General features: G+C 38.4%; 1 protein-coding gene across 47 annotated transcripts in view; it reads right to left on the minus strand.

The window, feature by feature from the left end:
- The window catches only part of CYRIB (CYFIP related Rac1 interactor B), a 148,486-nt gene that overhangs the window by 3,692 nt on the left and 122,243 nt on the right, over window positions 1–22,551 (minus strand). For all 47 annotated transcript variants that reach the window (XM_086335521.1, XM_086335537.1, XM_086335529.1 and 44 more), the window contains 8 exons: window positions 22,037–22,158; window positions 16,996–17,101; window positions 11,728–11,864; window positions 10,571–10,648; window positions 8,445–8,561; window positions 7,408–7,487; window positions 6,044–6,170; window positions 4,481–4,551 (listed from right to left, as the gene is read on the minus strand). In XM_086335521.1, coding sequence (XP_086191647.1) covers window positions 4,481–4,551; window positions 6,044–6,170; window positions 7,408–7,487; window positions 8,445–8,561; window positions 10,571–10,648; window positions 11,728–11,864; window positions 16,996–17,101; window positions 22,037–22,158 — 838 coding nt within the window. The remainder of the gene's footprint in view (window positions 1–4,480; window positions 4,552–6,043; window positions 6,171–7,407; window positions 7,488–8,444; window positions 8,562–10,570; window positions 10,649–11,727; window positions 11,865–16,995; window positions 17,102–22,036; window positions 22,159–22,551) is intronic.

Consider the following 22,551-nt stretch of genomic DNA (forward strand, 5'->3'; position numbering starts at 1 on the left):
GAGAAACTCCCCAGGTCAGTAGGTGCCCAATATGCTACTGGAGATCAGTGGAGAAATAACTCCAGAAAGAATGAAGGGATGGAGCCAAAGCAAAAAGAATACCCAGCTGTGGATGTGACTGGTAACAAGGTCCGATGCTATAAAGAGCAATACTGCATAGGAACCTGGAATGTCAGGTTCATGAATCAAAGTAAATTGGAAGTGGTCAAACAAGAGATGGCAAGAGTGAACGTCGACATTCTAGGAATCAACAAACTAAAATGGACTGGAATGGGTGAATTTAACTCAGGTGACCATTATATCTACTACTGTGGGCAGGAATCCCTCAGAAGAAATGGAATAGTCACCATGGTCAATAAAAGAGCTCGAAATGCAGTACTTGGATGCAATCTCAGAAAGGACAGAATGATCTCTGTTTGTTTCCAAGGCAAACCATTCAGTATCACAGTAATCCAAGTCTATGCCCCAACCAGTAACACTGAAGAAGCTGAAGTTGAACGGTTCTATGAAGACCTACAAGACCTTTTAGAACTAACACCCAAAAAAGATGTCCTTTTCATTATAGGGGACTGGAATGCAAAAGTAGGAAGTCAAGAAACACCTGGAGTAACAGGCAAATTTGGCCTTGGAATACGGAATGAAGCAGGGCAAAGACTAATAAAGTTTTGCCAAGAAAATGCACTGGTCATAGCAAACACCCTCTTCCAACAACACAAGAGAAGACTCTACACATGGACATCACCAGATGGTCAACACCAAAATCTGACTGATTATATTCTTCTCCAAAGACGGAGAAACTCTATACAGTCAATAAAAACAAGACCAGGAGCTGACTGTGGCTCAGACCATGAACTTCTTATTGTCAAATTCAGACTGAAACTGAAGAAAGTAGGGAAAACCACTAGACCATTCAGGTATGACCTAAATCAAATCCCTTATGATTATACAGTGGAAGTGAGAAATAGATTTAAGGGACTAGATCTGATAGATAGAGTGCCTGATGAACTATGGACTGAGGTTCGTGACGTTGTACAGGAGACAGGGATCAAGACCATCCCCATGGAAAAGAAATGCAAAAAAGCAAAATGGCCGTCTGGGGAGGCCTTACAAATAGCCGTGAAAAGAAGAGAAGCGAAAAGCAAAGGAGAAAAGGAAAGATATAAGCATCTGAATGCAGAGTTCCAAAGAATAGCAAGAAGAGATAAGAAAGCCGGAAAACAACAGAATGGGAAAGACTAGAGATCTCTTCAAGAAAATTAGAGATACCAAGGAAACATTTCATGCAAAGATGGGCTCGATAAAGGACAGAAATGGTATGAATCTAACAGAAGCAGAAGATATTAAGAAGAGGTGGCAAGAATACACAGAAGAACTGTACAAAAAAGATCTTCAAGACCCAGATAATCACGATGGTGTGATCACTGACCTAGAGCCAGACATCCTGGAATGTGAAGTCAAGTGAGCCTTAGAAAGCATCACTACGAACAAAGCTAGTGGAGGTGATGGAATTCCAGTTGAGCTATTCCAAATCCTGAAAGATGATGCTGTGAAAGTGCTGCACTCAATATGCCAGCAAATTTGGAAAACTCAGCAGTGGCCACAGGACTGGAAAAGGTCATTTTCATTCCAATCCCAAAGAAAGGCAATGCCAAAGAATGCTCAAACTACTGCACAACTGTACTCATCTCAAACACTAGTAAAGTAATGCTCAAAATTCTCCAAGCCAGGCTTCAGCAATACGTGAACCACAAACTTCCAGATGTTCAAGCTGGTTTTAGAAAAGGCAGAGGAACCAGAGACCAAATTGCCAACATCCACTGGATCATGGAAAAAGCAAGAAAGTTCCAGAAAAACATCTATTTCTGCTTTATTTACTAAGCCAAAGCCTTTGACTGTGTGGATCACAATAAACTGTGGAAAATCCTGAAAGAGATGGGAATACCAGACCACCTGACCTGCCTCTTGAGAAATTTGTATGCAGGTCAGGAAGCAACAGTTAGAACTGGACATGGAACAACAGATTGGTTCCAAACAGGAAAAGGAGTACATCAAGGCTGTATATTGTCACCCTGTTTATTTAACTTATATGCAGAGTACATCATGAGAAATGCTGGGCTGGAAGAAGCACAAGCTGGAATCAAGATTGCCAGGAGAAATATCAATAACCTCAGATATGCAGATGATACCACCCTTATGGCAGAAAGTGAAGAGGAACTAAAAAGCCTCTTGATGAAGGTGAAAGAGGAGAATGAAAAAGTTGGCTTAAAACTCAACATTCCGAAAATGAAGATCATGGCATCTGGTCCCATCACTTCATGGGAAATAGATGGGGAAACAGTGGAAACAGTGTCAGACTTTATTTTTTGGGGCTCCAAAATCACTGCAGATGGTTGACTGCAGCCATGAAATGAAAAGACGCTTACTCCTTGGAAGGAAAGTTATGACCCACCTAGATAGCATATTGAAAAGCACAGACATTACTTTGCCAACAAAGGTTCGTCTAGTCAAGGCTATGGTTTTTCCTGTGGTCATGTATGGATGTGAGAGTTGGACTATGAAGAAGGCTGAGCACCGAAGAACTGATGCTTCTGAACTGTGGTGTTGGAGAAGACTCTTGAGAGTCCCTTGGACTGCAAGGAGATCCAACCAGTCCATTGTAAAGGAGATCAGCCCTGGGATTTCTTTGGAAGGAATGATGCTAAAGCTGAAACTCCAGTACTCTGGCCACCTCATGTGAAGAGTTGACCCATTGGAAAAGACTCTGATGCTGGGAGGGATTTGGGGCAGGAAGAAAAGGGGACGACAGAGGATGAGATGGCTAGATGGCATCACCCACTCGATGGACGTGAGTCTGAGTGAACTCCGGGAGTTGATGATGGACAGGGAGGCTTGGTGTGCTGTGATTCATGGGGTCGCAAAGAGTCAGACATGACTGAGCGACTGAACTGAACTGAACCAATCAGAAAGGAAAGGGCTTGGGAGAGAGCTCAGGCTGACTGCGACATGGGGAATACTCGGAAAGGGATCAAGCTGGAAGAATCACAATACCATAAATATTGATACAATCAGTGGAGAAGTCTCCAGAGTAAAAAATTCAAAGAACTTAAGGTTTCTGATAGGCTTATGGTTGAAACAGTTTGACATAAGGGGTTTTTTTTTTTGTTATATTATGTTCCTTAATCATTCAGGTTTTCACTTAGAATACATGTTCTTTTTATTTATTTTTTAGTTGAAGGATAATTGCTTTACAATGTTGTGCTGGTTTCTTCCAAACAACAATGAGAATCAGTTAACTATACATATACATATATATATATATATCTCCCCTCCCTTTTGAGCCTTCTTCCCACCCCCACCCCCAGAACAGACTATCTTTATTTAGACAGTCACTGCTTATAGAATATTTTTCATCATCTTAATAACATAATTTCATGGTTCCACTCTGCTGAAATGACACAGCCTAGATTCTGCTTAATGATGCACACCAGACGTGACTAAGTGTCTGTTTCGCTCACAAAACATGTGAGGAAGTAATACTATATTGGAAATCAGTTTATCCTATTACGTGAATTACAATGCACTACAATGGCCTATGACTTCAAAAAGTCACTGAATAAACATCTGCACTCACACAGTTTTTGTGTTCAAACACAAAACAATCAAGTAACAAGCAAATCATCTTCTACAGTAGGGAAATGATAACTATCACTTAAATCTCTGTAGTCAAGACTCTATAATGGGTTGAAATTTTCATTTAAAAATAGTCCAGGATTGAAGGAGCTTTAGTAACTAAAGTAAGTAAACAACTTGTTTAGTAACTAAACAACTATGTATAAACCAAGAAGACAGACATCAAATAATGACTAGACTGCTTTATTTTCATTATAAAAACTGCACAAAAGTAATGAAGATCTGTAGTATGAACATAGAAATATAATTATACTATACTAAGGGAAAGTTCAGCTATAAAACAGTTTGTGTAATATTACTTTGTAAAAGGTAACTTTTATATAAAGCTATGACTATATACAAGTATTTTAAAAAGAAACTCTGGAAGAATATGCATCAAAATGTTTAAAACAAAAAAACAAAAAAAACTTCAAGGGTATATACCAAAATATTAATAGTGGTTTATTTCGAAATAGTGCGGCTTCTATGTTTTCTTCTTAAAATTTTCCTGTTTTCTGAGTTTTATACAATTGCTTTTTATTAAAAAAAAAAACAAAAAAGCAGCCCTTCCTTTGAGGTGGGCAGAAAAGTGAAAGCCACACTCCACAGCAAAGAAATGAAGCTGCTATTTTCAGTGGGACACATACACACACATTCTTCATTATAAAAAAATACTGTGACCAATATTTGAAAGCAAGACTACCAATAAGCAACACAAGATCTTCCCATTTCTAACATTTATGTTATTCACACACTGGAACAACGTCTTAACACGTTCACCCTGTCCACGTGTACCTGTGCACACACCCACCTGAGAGCATTGAGAAGACCTTCTACACTGTTAGGAGGTTGGTCCTTAAGAACCTTGATACAGCCTTTCATCTAAGTAGAAAACGAAACAGAAAAGGGGAAACATTTAGTTTTCATCTAACATTCATTCTCAAAACAGTTAATACTTAAACCAGCTCCACACCTATGGCACTCATGAGAAATTACACACTAGAAATGTCAAAACAATTATTCTTAGAATAGGGGGAAAGAATCTACCCAAGTGTCATTTTCAGTTTGTCAATCAAAACTTTTTGGAAACCAAATCAGATGAACAGAACATACCAAACACATAATGAGAAAACTAAGGGTTTACTAAAGTAGGACTTTCTGGAAAAGGTGTTGAGTAGCCTTTTAAAGGATGGAATGGACACCCTAGTAAGAAAAAGAGGCATCTTCCAGGTAGATGAACCCAATAAAAAAAGTAAGAAAGCTCATCACATGCAGAGGGCTAAGGTGAATCGCACAGGGCAGCTCACAGAGGGCCTCAAAAGCCAGGAGGACTCATGAGGAACTGATGGGGACAGCAGCAGAGACTTGTCACAGGCTTCACAGAAAGCGAACAACTCGATGAAAATGACCCAGAAGGAAGATGAGCCTGGTTCCTGTGAGAAAGCATAGCATGGCAGAAACACCACAGGCTTTGAAAGCCATGGAGACGTGGGTTCAAAATCCAGGTACCGTTCACTGCTGCTGCTGCTGCTAAGTCACTTCAGTCGTGTCCGACTCTGTGTGACCCCATACCGTTCACTGGCAATTACATTAAGAAATTTCCCTAAACTTTCTTTCTCTATTAATACAGGGGAAATAACACCTACATCCTAAGAGTATTTTCAAAGTTAAATGAGAGAGCAAATGTTGAAATTCCTGGGACACAATAATGACTCAAAAAATGTTGATTTCTTTTTACATAGGATAGATGAAGACAAGAAGACTGATTAATCATCAGTTCTCTATACATGAAATGCCAAGAGTCTGTCAAAGGGTAACTGAAAGACAATTCTCAGTAAACACTGGTTAAAATTCTCATGAACCAGATGTGAGAGTGAGGGGAGAAATTACGAAGTAGAGAAACTGAGGCTACAACCACAAATTACGATGACTGGGAGGAGGAGGGACAGTATATAGTCTTCAGCTTTCTTCACTGGGGCACCTCTATTGGCTTTTAATATATACTTGAAAGTAAATCTTTTGTTTAAAAATGGCATTCAGTCAAAGGAAGAAAGGATACAATAAAAAGATTTTTTTGTTTCATTATTTATTTACATATATTGCCAAATATGTGGAAGTACCACGTTATGAATGAGGCTTCCCCACAAGGAGATACTCTAAAACAGTGCAGTTACCTTCAGTCATTCTATTCCACCTGTATCTGGGCTATAAGAAATACCATGAGAGAAGAGAAAACCAAAATACACCATTATCACAAACTATAAAACTAAATTTTGAGACAGAGTGTAGCCGGCCAGCTCTTTAAATAAAAGTCTATGGTTTCCACTTATGTTTGAAATTACTGGGAATTACATAAAAAACAAATACAACTTACATCAATTTTTGAAGTTTTGGCAAATGCTCCCACTGGATGCACGTGGTCATAGAGTATTATGACGCCCACCATTACCCTCAAGCAGAATGACACCGTCTCTTCATTTGTAAATCTGCTTCTGTATTCCCTGGAGGGTAGGAAACACAAAGGTGGGTGAGGCCCATCACAGACTCAAGAGCTGGCTGATGCTCAGTTACATCCTGTTGATGTATAAAAGGGACGCTGAGACTACACCCTCACCTTCTCTGCAACGAGATTCCCAGAGAAATAAGGGGGCGGAACAGTTATCACTTATACATCCTGGTCTCATATGCATGTTGGTATCTTGCCCCTTCTGCTCAGCAGAGATCAGACAATTTTAGAGAGATTAAAAATAGCCCCAAAGTAAAAGTTTGGGGATGGGTGCTTTGAAAGGCTGTCATCTCAATGTGATGAGAAAAGCCACTAGCTTAATAGAGAAAGTATTGGCATTTACAGACGTTAACTTCATCTATACATATTACTGTATTGCAGGCTTTTAATATTCTAAAATTCAATCATAGTCTTCTCTCAAATGGGAAAAAGGAAACAGCACTTTTTGTCTACGAGGAGGGCAGTATGGCATAGCAGAAAGAGTCCAGACCACAGTGGAGACACCCAAGCACGTGTGTGAGGTCAATCACCGTGCACAAGCCTCTTCACTCCCCAGGACCCTGCTCCCCTAGATGAGGATGACGATGCTATGAGGATAAGCAGTTGCTCTCTTACTTCAAAAGATTTTCCAATAAGGTGAGTATATAATATTGTTTTGGAAAATAAAAAGCTCCACAAAACTAAAGTTATATAATAAAATCATACTATTTAGAAACATAGGAAGAATTCTTTCTGCCTGCTGACAGGAAAATCCAGACAGAAAACACTGTGGTATATGTTACAAATGGTTTGAAAGAGAGGAGAAACCCAGAAGAGAATTTAGGTTAGTGTTGGGGACAACAAAGAAGACTGAGGACTAATAACTGATGTTGAGAGGAAGGGATATGTGTTTAAGAATATTTCTAGCCCTCTAGCAAAAAGGCAAAGTGCTCTTTGAAAAGGAAAGAGAATATCTGAAAGGCATAACCAGACGAGCTTTAAAGTTCTTCCCCTATCCTCTCAAAAGCACACAAAACCCCTATTCTGAAGCATCCAACTGGTCTGATGAACCTGAAAGCCAAATGTACTTTGTACATTTAACCAGAACCTACATTAAGCTGTGTAATTATTTTAATTTTGTTTATTACATACTTGGGATATATTTAATTCCACCTTCCAAATATGACATATTCATATCTTTGTCAATCATTTCAACAGGACTGTTAAAGTGAAAAAGATCAGCAAATACTCACGGTGTTTCAAGCATGACTCTGCACACACTAGCCATGGTGCTTAGACAATCTGTGGTATTTTCTATTGGTAAATTTTTATTCTGTAAAAGTGTACAGAGAACAAAAGAGTGATGAACAGCTATTACTTAAGAAAAATTTAAAACCTAGCATAACATGAAAAATTATCAACTTTAAAATCTGATTCCTCCTCTAAATTTTGTTTTAAAAAATGCACTAGAAAAAAAAATGCACTGGATTCTAGGTACTGTTCTAAGCTCTGAGGACACAGCTAGGAGCAAGACAGCTGAGATCCTCCCATCTCTCAAGAAGCCCTTACATTTGAGAGCTGGGCGGGAACAGCCATGACATGCAGATGAGGCCCCAAGAGACACGCGACACGTGGATTTGATCCTAAGGGCCCTAAGAAGTCGATTGGAGACCTTTCCCCCCTCCAAAAGCTATTTATTTTTAATTGAAGGAAAACTGTTTCACAATATTGTTGGCCTCTGCCGTAGGTATACATGTGCCCCCTCCCTCTTTAACTTCCCAAACTGGAAACCTTTTACGCAGAGAAGAAGGGAACGTGGTTTGGGTCTTAAGAAGACTACTTGGCTACACTCAGGAGACAGGCCCAGTGGGTCAGAGCATGGATGCAGAAATCCAGGTAGAAGAGGTGGGGTGCTCCGGAGAGGTAGCTCGAGGTAGTAAAGGGTCAAGTCTCAGACTCAGGGTACACTTTAATAAGAAGACTGCCTTGTCTGATGGAGTGGATGTAGGGGTGAGATAAAGAAAGGAACTGGCAATGAAAACTCTTAAGTTATCTGCTTGTACAGTGTCAAGACCTCACTGTGGTCAGCAGACCACGGGGGTGTCGACTATCCATCCTAAGGGTGACTGCCGATAGGCGGCAGGTGTGTACACGTGGGTCTCAGGGGAGAGGACCAGACTCAGTGCATCTATCAAGCTTAGAGGGTCTGCAGTGGACTCACCGAGCCCATCCTATCTGGACACAGGCTGAAGAGGAATGCACAAAGCGTAACTTCCTAGGCAATGCCTACCTCTGATACAAACTTCGTTGTAGCATCACTTAAGGTTTTCAGCATTGGGGTTGCCTCAGCATAAAACAAAGACATTCGATTTGCCAATTCATTATTTACTTCATTTTCTCCTTCTGCCTGTGTGGAAAATAAGGACACTTAATATCAGCTCCTAAGTTATTAAAATAATATTATAAACGGACCTAGGCAAGGTGCCTAGCTAGTGCTTGCTAATCTATTAATAATAAATATGCTTACATTCTAGCCCCTCAAATGTACACACTTACATTACCTTTAACAAGAAAAAGATTAAAATATAAAGAAATTTTTTTTCAAGATTAACTTCTTTAAAAATATTTTAAATGATATTAAGCCATTAAATGAAACTTGAATGGGCTGCCTGCTGTATACAAGAGACCATCTAAATGCCACAGAGGACAGAAAGATGACTATGACATCACACCCTATTAGGAGCAAGCAAGTATCCACATAGCTTATCTTAGCAACATGCTAAGAGATGAGGAATAAAGTGGGGGATGAGTAGAGGACTAAGACTGGGAGGAACTAAAACGGATGCATGGAAGGTCTAGGCTATGGCACATGATGAGCAGGTACACAGGGCATTTCAACCAGTCAGGGGGCAGAGCATGCTTTCAAATGACTTGGCAAAGTGTAAATTCAAACAGGTCAGTGTAATAAGGGACAGCAATCAGTGAAAGGACACTGGAAGGGAAAGCTGGGGTCAGACTAAATCTTAGCTTCAGGTCATATTTTTCTTCTGTAGGTAATGGGAAGCCACTTAGCGTTAGAAGAAAGGAGTAACAATTAAGCCAATCTTAAAAATAAAGTTAACTATTGATGGCAGACTGTACCAAAAAGAAAGAGATAGATAGTATGCCAGAAAATAAGTTCTGCAGCTACAGAACAGTTGCCAAAAACAGTGGGAATTAGGCTCTCAACTGGGACAGCAGTACTAAGAGATGGGAAGGGGGGCAGTGAAGAATCTGAGAAAAATGGCACTTGACAGCGACTGAACTGACCTATAATTATTGAGAGCAAAAGGCTCTGCAAAGATGATTTCAGGGCCTTTGGTCTTGAATGATGGCAGGAGGGCCCTAACAGAAAAGTGGGTCATTTTATTTACTTTATTTTACATAGTGAGTATGAGAAAGACAGACAGTAAGGTCAGCCTCACAGAATAAACTGGCTTATGCAAAACCAAACAAATACATGTAACAGATGATTCATTAAAAGAAATCTTTCTTTTGATCCAGGCCTGTCTTAAGAGCAAGGACTTCATAAAATATTTACTCAATGGTCTCCTTTGGTTTTCTTTTTAAACTGGAAGACAATTGCTTTACAGTATTGTGGTGGTCTCTGATGATCCTTTCAGGTTTTTTTTTAACCTTTTATGCCACTTAACACTCCTCACAAACTTACATAGTATTTCTTCATTAAACTATCTACTTGAGGCCAGGGATGATCCTAGAAATTTTCTCTGCTTTTCATACAAATTAGCACAGTATTGGTCCACAAAATATCTAGAGAAAAAGATAGTATTTTTCTCACACTTAAGGTTGGCATTTGATGTCTAGGAGAAAAGAGTATTAAACAGCTTAAAACGAGACGTCGAGAGGCTAACAAGCCAGAAGAGATGCTGTGCTAGCTGAGCAACAGGCTCAGAGCCATCTTCTCACACAGCGGTGTCAGACACAGACGTGCTTGGGGTCCAAGACCCCGCTCCCCTTCCTGCCAGGATTAGTGCTATTCCTATCCCGGGTCAACCTCTCCCCAAGAGTCTTCCAATCTAAGAACATGGGGACGAATAACTCATAACCACTAACTCATGAAACTCTTCTGCAGTTAAAACGAGAAAACAAAGAGAAATTTTCTATCAATGTTATACAGACAAAAAGCAGTTTTACTGAAGTAGCTGTGGAACAAAGAACCACGCAGAAAAATAAGTGAATACCATATGGCTTGCTACATTTTGCTCTTTCTTCCCACAGCTGTGGATGCCTGTAATTATTAACTTTACTACTATCTTTAGCTTTATCTGAATGAATGAGTGAATGAATAAAAGACTAAACTGAACAAATCGAGATCTGAATTATTAGTATTATGCCATAATTCAAGCTTCAACTTACTGGAACATTATTAATCCTCATGCGACTCAATGTTCTTCTGTAATAGCTGAAGTCATTCTGTATGGCAGGATTTGTCATCTAAAGAAAACATTTATAAAAGAAAAAGTTATTTACTAAAGGATAGTATAAAAATTAAATAAAGTATCTACTAGAGTTGTAATTAGTTAATTTACATTATCGAATTTGTAATACCACTTTAAGAACTAAAACCGTTACCATCCAAGATGATGACCTGCACTTAAATTATGTAACACTGTGCTTACGCACTGATTTGTTAACTGTCTCATGATGGACACAGAACACTGTGCACACTGGTTTTCAGTCAGTCAGTACACTGTCCTTTCTTCTCATTAATTTCAGCTAACATATGAAAAGGCTGCTCACCAAAAATGGTATTACCAAATAGACAAAAACAAAAAGGAATGTGTACCCACTCATTGTGGGTTATTACAATTAATATACAGGGCAGTCGTCAAACAGACTAAAATTTTTATAAACAAACCATCTGTGCTCAAAGTATGACTAAAGGAGAATAGCTGTCTATGATGTAATGTTTATAAAATGCTGGAGTTGGGAATCCAGCTCTTCCGTTTTCTAAACAAGTTACATGAGGTGCTGGCAAGTCAGAGGACCTGCCTCATCGTTTGTTACTATGATAGAGCCTAACGTGGAATTAAGGTCTCCTGATACGGAATTTAATGCTTCTTTCTTTAAATGCACTCCTAGCAAAAATGATGTTAATAAGTAGATGCGGGGAAGGGGAGGGTATGAGAAAGACGACAAGGGAAGAAAGGAAAAAAGGAGAGGGGGAGGAGAGACAAAGAAAAATCAACATTTTTATATATTAATAGAAGAATGCTGGGAAAAAAACTGGGGATGAGCAGAAAAGAAAAATATTAGAAGATGTCAATATTGTTGTTTCAGAGATACTTTTTAAAATGAAGCTAAATGAAAACTGAATATTAAGCAATTTGTTGTTTGCTATGCTACACCAAAAAGCCTGCATAATTTTTAAATCCAGCTTTCCACTTTTGCTTAGGAACAGCAGACATCATTCCACCACATTTTAATAAGGGCTCCAGGCATTTCCTCCTAGTACTCATTGAAAGACACATGATTTTCTTCTATAACAAGGAGGACCAGCAGGACAATCCTACCTTAAGTTCATCAAACCGGAGTGTAAAATGAAGAATTTCTGCGAACTGTTTAGCAAGAGCCTGCTCTCGCTCTAGATGCTGGGTGGGAGAATATGGGGTACTTGTCAAGGCTCCCAGAAGACCTCTTAACGCTGCTTCTAAAGAACAAAACATGAAGATGTTGTTTGTATCTATTTATTAAAAAGCAAGCATTTTTAAAATGTTTTGATTTCAATTTCCATAAAAATAAGGTTTCTTTAAAAGCTAGGTTATCTAAACATAACACTCAAACTGAGTACTGTTTACTAGAATAGAAACTCTGAAGTGACTAACTCAATTTCTGTAAACCCAAATTCAGAATCATGAAGAATGTGAATCTGAATGAAATACCAGGATCAAAGGACAAATCTTACATTATATTCACATTCTACACAGTGTTGATTTTTATGAAATGGTAACTGTTACTATGTCTTTTTTGGTGAAACTATGGTCAGTCATATCTGTATGTGGGTATGAATGAATTACCAACTTCACATACTTTGTGCTGTTTATTTATAAACACAAACTATCTTTTTTCAGCTATGAAAAGAAGCCAAATATGTGATTTAATAATTAGCTTCCTGAGTGTTGTACAGCTTCCTGTCTCAGGGCCATAATACAAAAATTCTAATTCATTACACAAATAAAATTGTCCCTTGAAACAACTGCTACTTTTGGAATGCCAGACTAATATTGTGTTTAAAAATGGAAATACTAAAAAAATATATATATATACATATATATATATATATATATATATATATATATATACTGATTTCATTTCAAAAAAATCCCAGAAATCAAACTAATACTGTTACATACTACAGAATCATACAAGGCTAGATTCTATTCAGAGAAAACAAAGTTTATAGAGTTAGATGGTGGTCTGCCATTTGTGAATAAATGCTAGATTAATAAAATTATTTATTAATGAAAACAAGTTTATCTCACATCAACTTTTAAAAAACTGAAAAATTACCAACTCTACCATTTATTTTTTTTATTTGATCTACCCAATTATGAACTAATACCCATACTTGTGTACTTAACCTAGTCTGTCATTTAACTCTCACTGTCAACTATGACATGGGCATTACAGATGGATAAACTGAGTTTCAAAGAGGTCAGACCCCCAAGGGTATATTTCATAAATGCCAAGTGCTTCTGACTTCACAGCCCTATTATTTCCACCATAATAAGCTGTTTCTCATATAAAATGACATTCTAACTAGCCTTCCATAATCTTATAAAATATTAAATTATTGATTAGTACCAATAGTAAGTACTCTTTATGCATCTATTATGTGCCAGGTACTGAGCTAGACACTATTTGTAATCCACACAGTACCTTCAAATGATAGTTATCATCCTTTTTTAATAGTAAGCTAAAAAATATATTGATGGTCTAATACATGTCAGGCACTGGGTACAACGATGAAGATGGACACACCCTATGCTCACACAGAGACTAATTACACAGAGAGAAGACAGACAACTTACTACAGCTGGGATATGTACTGAGAAGGGTATGGTACTGTGGAAAGGTGTGAAAATGGAGCTTCACCCAGCTGCAGACTCAGGGAAAGACCTGACTGAGTACATGACACCTGGACCGAGACTGGACTGCATGCTAAGGATGAGCAGGAGTCTGTAGACAGACAGGCAGGGAGCCCAACCCTGAGCTGAGAGGGGCACGACCGAGTAGAGAAACTACAGGACAACAATGCAGGTGGAACAGAGAGGCAAGGAGGGGAGGAACCCAGGACTAAAACCATATGCACATCATCTGTGTGCCACACGAAGCACCCTGGCCCAACTTAGCATCCCTAGAGAAACTAAGCTGGGTAGTGACTTCATCAGGTTAGCATTTAAACTCCACTTCGGACTTCCCTAGTGGCCCAGTGGTTAAGAATCTGCCTGACAATGCAAGGGACTCTGGTTCAATCCCTGGTCCAGGAAGATTCCACATGCTGCAGGCAACTAAGCCTGTGAGCCACAACTACTGAGCCCATAAGCCACAGCTATTGAGCCTGGGTACACAGAGCCTGTGCTCCACAAGAGAAGCCACTGCAACAAGAAGCCCTAGGCACTGCAACTAGAGAAAGCTCTCAAGCAGGACCAAAGACCCAGCCAAAAATTAATAAAGAATTAAAAAATAAAAACTCAACTTCATCTGCAGCATGGAGAACGGAGTGTGGGAGTATAGGTGACTTATCAAGTGGAGAAATAATGACAGATCAGGCCACAAAGTAGATCCAGAAGGGGGAACAAGGCCTGACTAGGAAGAGGAGGTCCCTTCAGAGAGACCAGAGCCATATATTCTCTTACTGCCAGCCATCCACTATCAAAGACCAGTCTGAATCCTCAGGAGAGAACCCAAAGGATAGGGACTGCAGGGGATCTGAAAGAACCAAGAGAGATAACCACCATTATTGTGCACTTCAGAACCTTCTGAATAGGTTTTGGTGAATTTAGCCCACTGAAGAGGAGTCAACATGCTGGACAGACTCATTCACTATAATCTCTGGAGGTGGCCGCTGTCAGCCCCTGGAATGGGAGGAAGACTAAGCAGACACAAAGCAGTTTGTGTACTGTCTGGACACACAACCTTCTCTTAGACAGCTGCCTCAACTGGGAAGGCCTCTGACCAAAACAAGCAAATACAGGATGTTTCTTAGGTCAGCAAGGTTAAACCATGTTGGCAAAGCTCAGTATCTTTCAAATTAGTCAAGTGGTCCCTCTCCTGGAGTCCAGCCCATGGCTGATCTGTAGTGCTCGAGCCAAGCAACCTTCTCTTTGAAATTCTGAAGGACCACACGCATCTTCACAGTTTGTGTGGTGCTCCGTGTGCTGTGTGCGGTGTTTACCCTCATCTCTGGCTCGACAGCGCGGGAGAGAAGAGACAACAGAGGTTACGTGCACTTAAAGCAGAGGGCTCAACTCACTGGAGGTCCAAGTAGGACACTGAAGCTCACAGAATTTAAATGATGGAGCCAAGAGCACACAGCTAATAACCACAAACACCAGAATTCAAACACAGGGCATTAGGCCTTGAAAGCCTAAAATCTATTATTACTGCTTCTCCTAAACATCTAACTAATATTTCATTTATCAGACGCATGTATTCATTAATCCATCACTCGCTCACTCGTTCAACACTGAGTTCCTATCACACGCAAGCAAGGATATGCATCCTGTCAGCAAGGAAACTGGAAACATGAACCATGCTACCAGCCAAGAGATGAGGAGTAAACCACCAGATCTTAAATGTACTTTGTTCACACCTTTACAGAAGTCCTAGCCTATACAACAAAGGTTCAAGGCTTCCACGTGACAGAATGAAAAACCGAGAGCTTTTTGCTACTTCCTGTGTTACTACAACCTCTGATGAGATGGAACACAGCACTTGTGCCAAAACACACACCACTCACCTGATGTAATTCCAGTAGTTAAAATATGAACGTGTAAACCTCCCTGGTTTGACCTATTTTATAATTATTCTTTTCAATTGGCAAATGCTAAGAGACCAATATGAACGTGAGAAGGATCTATGCAGCATCAAAAGCATTTAAACTTCAAAAGCAGCTGGGAACTAGCAATACACAAGAAAACTCTTATTTAAAGTAGCAGTGGTACTACTGAGAAGTAGAACTACTTATTTAAAATAGTAGTGAAGACAACCAAGAGGAAAACACCTAGGCCCCCTGAGGTTACAAAGCTGTGGATTACATAAGATACTTGACTGAAAGAACTGACCGCTATGCTTGAGGAAAATAATTGATAATTCTTACTTCTATAAGAAAAGGACAATTTACGCAAACGCTTCTATCTCAACTATTACTTGTCTTTGCATTTGACAGCATGTACTGCATCTAAGGAAAAATAGCAATTCTCTTACTTTTTAAAAAATACAGACATTGGAAAAAAAAAACAAACAGGATTTCAACTTTGAAGCAGAGGTTGACACAATGGCCAAGCAGTTTACATAAAGACATAAAGAGAGCAAGACATAAAAACCAGGATGCAGTAGAGACCCACTGCAACTAGAAAGCACACACCTTAACTAATGGACACAGTCGCTTTGCCGTTTAGCTTTGCCAACTGAGAGGAAAGATCAACTGAACAGTTGTTGCCTGATCTACTGATTTTTCCAAAGCAACCAATTAAGACACATACACACAAAACACAAACAATTACCAATTTTAAAATGTGGGAATTAATTAGGAAGTTTTAAAAAACCACGTGGGCAAAACAAATTATATCTCGGGTCTAAATTTAGCTTATAAGCCCCCAAATGGTATCACCAACTCAATGGAAGTGAGTATGAGCAAACTCCAGGAGATGGTGATGTACAGGGAAGCCTGGCATGCTGCAGTCCATGAGGTCACAAAGAGTTGGACACGACTGAGCAACTGAACAACCGTCTTCTATCTTACAGTACTAGCTCTCTTATTAAATTGTATGTACTCATTTAGGATATATAACATATTTATATGATTCAAAAAGTAAAACTATATAAACACATGTAAAAAGCTTAAACTGAAATACTTCAAACTTCTGACACAATCTACACCGGTTCCCACCCCATGCTCCCAACTTCACAAAGTAAGAGCTCTTCCAATTTACACAAGCAGCTAAATGGCTAAATCTTACCTGGTGTCTCTTCCTTCTTCAAGAAAAAGAACTCCAATTCTACTTATTCACTGTATTAAAGGCATAATTCTGATCTTGGAATAATTTTTCCCATACAAGGGAAAAAGCATACCGTTCTGAATTCTTTTTACTTAATAACTCCCTCAGTAACTTCACTTATACCATTAGCTTCCTAGTTCTCATCGTGTTGAGTTTTAGGTACATGGATTTGCATGGATTTGATTAATCTTAGGAACACAAAAATCTAAATCACTGAGGAGACTGAGAATTAGTTGCCACACATGGGAAAGGATTTGCTCCAGAGCTGGAAAGGAATTCTACCAGCAGTTCTCACAATAGAACACGTTAGGCTGCAAAAAATTGGAAATCTTCTTATAGAAGTTTTAATTTGTTGAGGAAAATGGTCTAAATAACTTAAAAGACCTAGCTGAACAGGAAGACAGCAACATTAAGCTATAATCTTATAGTCTACCAAGCTGCTTTACCTATGAGACATATACATTTAGCAGTGTGAACATGAAATCTTGTAAATAGCTTCCAGTATCAATAATCTCCTTTTTCACTGAGGAAATCATAATGATAAAACTTTCCACTTACCTAACCTCTGAGAAAATTCGTAAAATTTCTTTAATTTGCCTACTAGTGGAACAACTGCACCCCATGCCTTCTCTTGTAACTTCTCGTCTGCTGGATGCTGGATTGCCTTCAAAATCCAAAGAATAAAAATAATCAAGATTTATTTAAAAATCATAACAGTATTATTTTTACATTAAAATACAGGTTTTGGCAAACATAGGAAGTCCTGGTATAGTCTATGACACTCAGTATAATGGATCTAGGAGAGCTGAAACTGGCCTTCTCAACTCCAAGGGTCCTTTAAACCTAGTATAATAGTTTTCATCACCCTTGCAATGGATATGGATAGAAGAGATTAAACAAATGACACAATGTATGTTTGTCAGGTATATTATGTCTTGATACCTGTTAGAATCTAAAATTTAGACTCTCAAATTTAGAACCAAATAAAGATACCATTTTATATTTTTTCCCATATCACAGACAAGCTTTCTTAGAAATTCTTTAAGAACTGTTTTAGTGGATAAAAGGAACAAAAAAGGAAGGTGATAAATGAAATAAGACCCAATTCTGGGGAAAAGGCTAATAAACTCTCAATAATTCAAATTCCAAGGTCCAACCTAGCTTTAAAAAAGCTATCAAACACTGAAGAACCTAAATCAACCTGAAAAATATGATTTAGAAATTGTTACTTATCCCTTCCCTATAACTAAAATCCTATTCTGGAATCTAAATTTTTTAGGTTTTCTTGAAGAAGGTGAAAAAGTTTCAAATGTGAAAGAGGAGAAAATAAAACATAATATAGAGACTCTATTGTAAATATGAATATGTGCTTTCTCTGCCCAGTCTTCCAAGTTATTGAGCAATCATTTGTAAGTACAGAGGGCTATTCCCAAAGAAATGTATATTATTGATTTCCTCTTTCTCTTGCTCACAGATGCTTTTCTTCACCTTTTTTCCATAACCTGGTCTGCTTTTTCTAACATCTTCACATGAGCTAAACATTCCATCTGAAATGTGAAGTGCCTGTTTACATCATCATCAGAAGACAATGGTACATTCAGATTTTCCCAAGACACTAGTACTCTGACTCCATCCATATAAAACCAGAAAGAAACAAAACGGAAACTTGACAGATTTAGAAGATGCTTCAGATAAATTAGCGACAAGCTAAATAAGTGGGCTGTATACACTGTTTAAACAAATTGCTTTATAAATAAGTTTGTCATTATATTCAATCTTTTTTACATAAACAAATAGGAGTCTGAAATGAATCTCACTTATATGACTATTTAGAAATAATGTTATGTTAAAGAAAACTGGACTTTACAACATGTAACAATCCTTATTTCACATTATGTTAATATGACTATTTCAAAGGGACTGTGATATTATTCTGATGTGCACGAAACAATCCTTTTAGCCTTTAAGCCAAATCTCAATGGTTTTATATCAAGTAGTAAAAACTTGTTCATTTTATTATTTGGGGAATAAGCAAACAGATAAAAATTTAAAATTTATTTCTTCTCTTCAGAAGCCTATCCAATCTCTCTTGCAAGGATTTAAACATGATTTTCTAAATACCAACTCATTCTCATAATATTAAAATGCTCTAGCAAATGTCACCCACTGTCAAGACTGAACAGAATTAACTATTTCCCTGGGTGTGCCTTGCATGGATTTAAAACCGAAGACACTGGCTGCTCTTTTATGACAACTGTTTTTGGTTCACCTTATACTTGTGACTCTCCTCTCAGAGCAGTTCCACTGCTGTTAAATAACATTTTTGACACAGCACCTATATCATAGTCCAATGTGGAAAAGGGCACTTGGTGAGATGACAAGTCTTTTTTAAAAAAAAGTGATGGCCACCATTAAAAAAAATAACATGCAAAGTGCTATGGCAAAAGAGTACAGGGCAACAGATTACTGGGATTTGAAGGAAGGCTAGGAACTGAGTAGGAAGAGAAAAAAAGAAGTGCCATGTTCCTGACAAAGACAAAGGCAAGGAACTGTACATGTGTAAGACATTAGGGAAACAAGCAGTCCAGTGTAGGAGAGGTAAGAAGAGCAGAAGCGGGCGAGGCTGTCAGGGAGTAGGCATTATAACTCTTATTTTCAAAGATGTTAAAATGTTTGATGTATCAAAACATTAGCAGAAAGTTCTTATTTCCCTCTCTAGTGGTTTATTCTAGAGAATAAGCTTTATTTAATAGATTCTTTTTTAAAAAAATTATCTTATTTATTGATTTGACTGCGTTGGGTGTTAGTTGCAGCACACGGGATCTTTGCTCTTAGCTGTGGCATGTGGGATCCAGTTCCCTGACCAGGGATCATACGCAGGCCCCCTGCACTGGAAGCACGGAGTTTTAGCCACTGATCACCAGGGAAGTCCCTAGATTCTGTCTTAAATCAAATTTTATTCACCTTTAGAGTCGTGTTTAATAAAGTGCTACTTAAACAAATACATATATATATATATAATTCACCTCATTAGCATAGTAATATCAGTAAACTCTCAGTCTATGTTCTATGTGTCAGTTTCTATGTGTCTCTTCTGATAGATTATCTAACTTTATCCTCAAAACAACTCTATGAATTGTTTCCAAATTTTTGCTATGATGAATAAGTCAGCCATAAAGATTTTTACATTTATCTCCCCCTTGAATGATAGCCTTCTTGAGAGTATTTTCTAAAATTAAATATCTGACAGAAGAGTACAGATAATTTTATAGATCTGATTTTACACCTTGTCAAACTGACCTCCAAAAAGATAATGATTCTACAATGCCACTTGCATTGATTAAGACTGTTTCTTTAAAAAGAAACAAAAAAAACCCATTTCTTCATAAACCAACCTCCATTAAACACTCTGTTATTCTATTATGTTTTCTCAAAAGGTAGAATGGTTGTTCTACTAAGTCAATAAAGTCTTCACACTGACCTATGACAGTTTCAGTAGTCACATTTGTTCTTTTACATTAGATTTATACTCAGCTTTGATATGTTTCAGTTCAGTTCAGTCACTCAGTTGTGTCCAACTCTTTGCGACTCCATGAATCGCAGCACGCCAGGCCTCCCTGTCCATCACCAACTACCAGAGTTCACTCAGACTCATGTCCATCGAGTCAGTGATGCCATCCAACCATCTCATCCTCTGTCGTCCCCTTCTCCTCCTGCCCCCAATCCCTCCCAGCATCAGAGTCTTTTCCAATAAGTCAACTCTTCGCATGAGGTGGCCAAAGTACTGGAGTTTCAGCTTTAGCATCATTACTTCCAAAGAACACCCAGGGTTGATCTCCTTTAGAATGGACTGGTTGGATCTCCCTGCAGTCCAAGGGACTCTCTAGAAGAGAGTCCCTCTCAAGAGTCTTCTCCAACACCACAGTTCAAAAGCATCAATTCTTCGGTGCTCAGCTTTCTTCACAGTCCAACTCTCACATCCATACATGACCACTGGAAAAACCATAGCCTTGACTAGATGGACCTTTGTTTGGCAAAGTAATGTCTCTGCTTTTCAATATGCTATCTAGGTTGGTCATAATTTTCCTTCCAAGGAGTAAGCATCTTTTAATTTCATGGCTGCAGTCACCATCTGCAGTGATTTTGGAGCCCCAAAAAATAAAGTCTGTCACTGTTTCCACTGTTTCCCCATCTATTTCCCATGAAATGATGGAATCAGATGCCATGATGTTCGTTTTCTGAATGTTGAGCTTTAAGCCAACTTTTTCACTCTCGTCTTTCACTTTCATCAAGAGGCTTTTTAGTTCCTCTTCACTTTCTGCCATAAGGGTGGTGTCACCTGCATATCTGAGGTTATTGATATTTCTCCCGGCAATCTTGTTTATAAAACTTGAAATTCACAGAAATGGTTACATGCTTTCATTTACTGAAATCGTAAGGTTTTAACTCAAGCCAGGGATACTGGCAAGAGTAGTTTTCTTGCATTTATTCTTCAATAGTTACTAACTGCTTACCAAGCACTGTACTAGGTGCTGATAACACAAAAATAAGAAAGAAACCTTCCTCAAGCTAGAAGGCTGAAGAAATAGACATCATATATCAGTGATTTTTTTTAAAAAAAAAGTGGTGGCTACCGTTAAAAAAAAAAATGTGCAAAGTGCTATGGCAAAAGAGTACAGGGAAGCAGATTATTCGGATTTGAAGGAAGGATAGGAACTGAGCAGGAAAAGAAAAAAAGAAGTGCACGTTCCAGACAAGAACAAAGGCAAGGAATTATACATGTGCAAGACATTCGGGAAACAAACAGTCCAGTTGGGAGAGATAAGAAGAAGAATAGAAGCAGAAGGTCAGGAAAAAAATGAAACAACAAAGTGTGAGCTATGCCTTCAAGAAACATAATGAGAAAAAAGAGACAGAAGGTTCAGAGGCCAGGGAGTTTCTTTGGGTAGTACAGGACACCCGAGTGTATGTGTGCATGCGTGAGGAAGAACTCAGTAAAAGAAAAAGATGCAATTAAGAGAAGGAAATTCAAAGAGAAAAGTTTCAGAGGAGGGTGGAGAACAAAGGTAGAGAAGTTAGTCTTAGTAAGAAGTAAGGACACAGCTTCTTCTGGGGGAAAAAAAAATAAAAGCAACAGAAAAAGAGATGGATGAAAACCTGGATAATTTCAGAGGTTTGGGAGAAGAAAGCTGAGGGAGACCACACCACACATTTACTCTCTGGTGGCGTCAGACACAGTTGACGGGGTCCAGATCACAAAGATGGTTTTGGTTTTCTCCTAGAAAGCTTAGGAGGAGCAGAAAGATAGACTGGCAGAACAGAAAAGCCATAGAATGCTTGATGGTCTCCCCTCCAAAAACAGTATGAACAGTACACCCATGGATACTGTAAATTTCAGGTATGAGAGTAAACCAAAGGAATTCTCTTTAATATATATAAATTACGTAGTTATAGAACCTTGTATTGTTTACCCTTATATATCACTGCAACCACTTCTGAAATAATGCAAGTAATCTTCCTTTAAATAACTCTGACTATGGAAACAGACAACACAATACAGGAAACAATAAAGATTAAAAAGAGGGACAGGAATTTTCACCTCCCGTATTTCATGGCCAGCTCCTCTATACGACTGCAAGTCCTCCAGGATGCCTTCTGCATCTTTTAGAACCACATTCACCTGGTTATAAATTTCCTTCTCAGACTCTGTCGGCTGGGCATCTAAACAGCAGGAAAGCACAAGAAAATTTACAGTCATGATTTTTTTAAGTACATGTATAATAACTCAAGTATTAAATAATCCAATTTTCTAAAAAGTTGGTTTGACGTAACATTTTTTCCAATGCTAACTTCATACTTCTTAAAAAGACTGATCATTTTTCCATAGTTCTGCATTTGAATAACTAGCCTCAAATTGGTAAATATCATAGAGAAGCAAGGAACACCAAACATTATTATTCAAGTTACAAATCATGACGTGTTATATTAAACAAATGAGAGTTGTAACTCAAAAATTTTAATTGTCAGTGTATACTCACTGTTTCTACCATACTCGCCACTAATAGTAATAACTGAAAATCCATGAATAGCCATCTATTTAACTCAACAGAAATG

This window comes from Bos grunniens, chromosome 14, assembly GCF_055505025.1.
Source record: "Bos grunniens cultivar Pamir isolate PY7600 chromosome 14, Bosgru_T2T1.0, whole genome shotgun sequence".
Classification (NCBI taxonomy): Eukaryota; Metazoa; Chordata; class Mammalia; order Artiodactyla; family Bovidae; genus Bos; species Bos grunniens.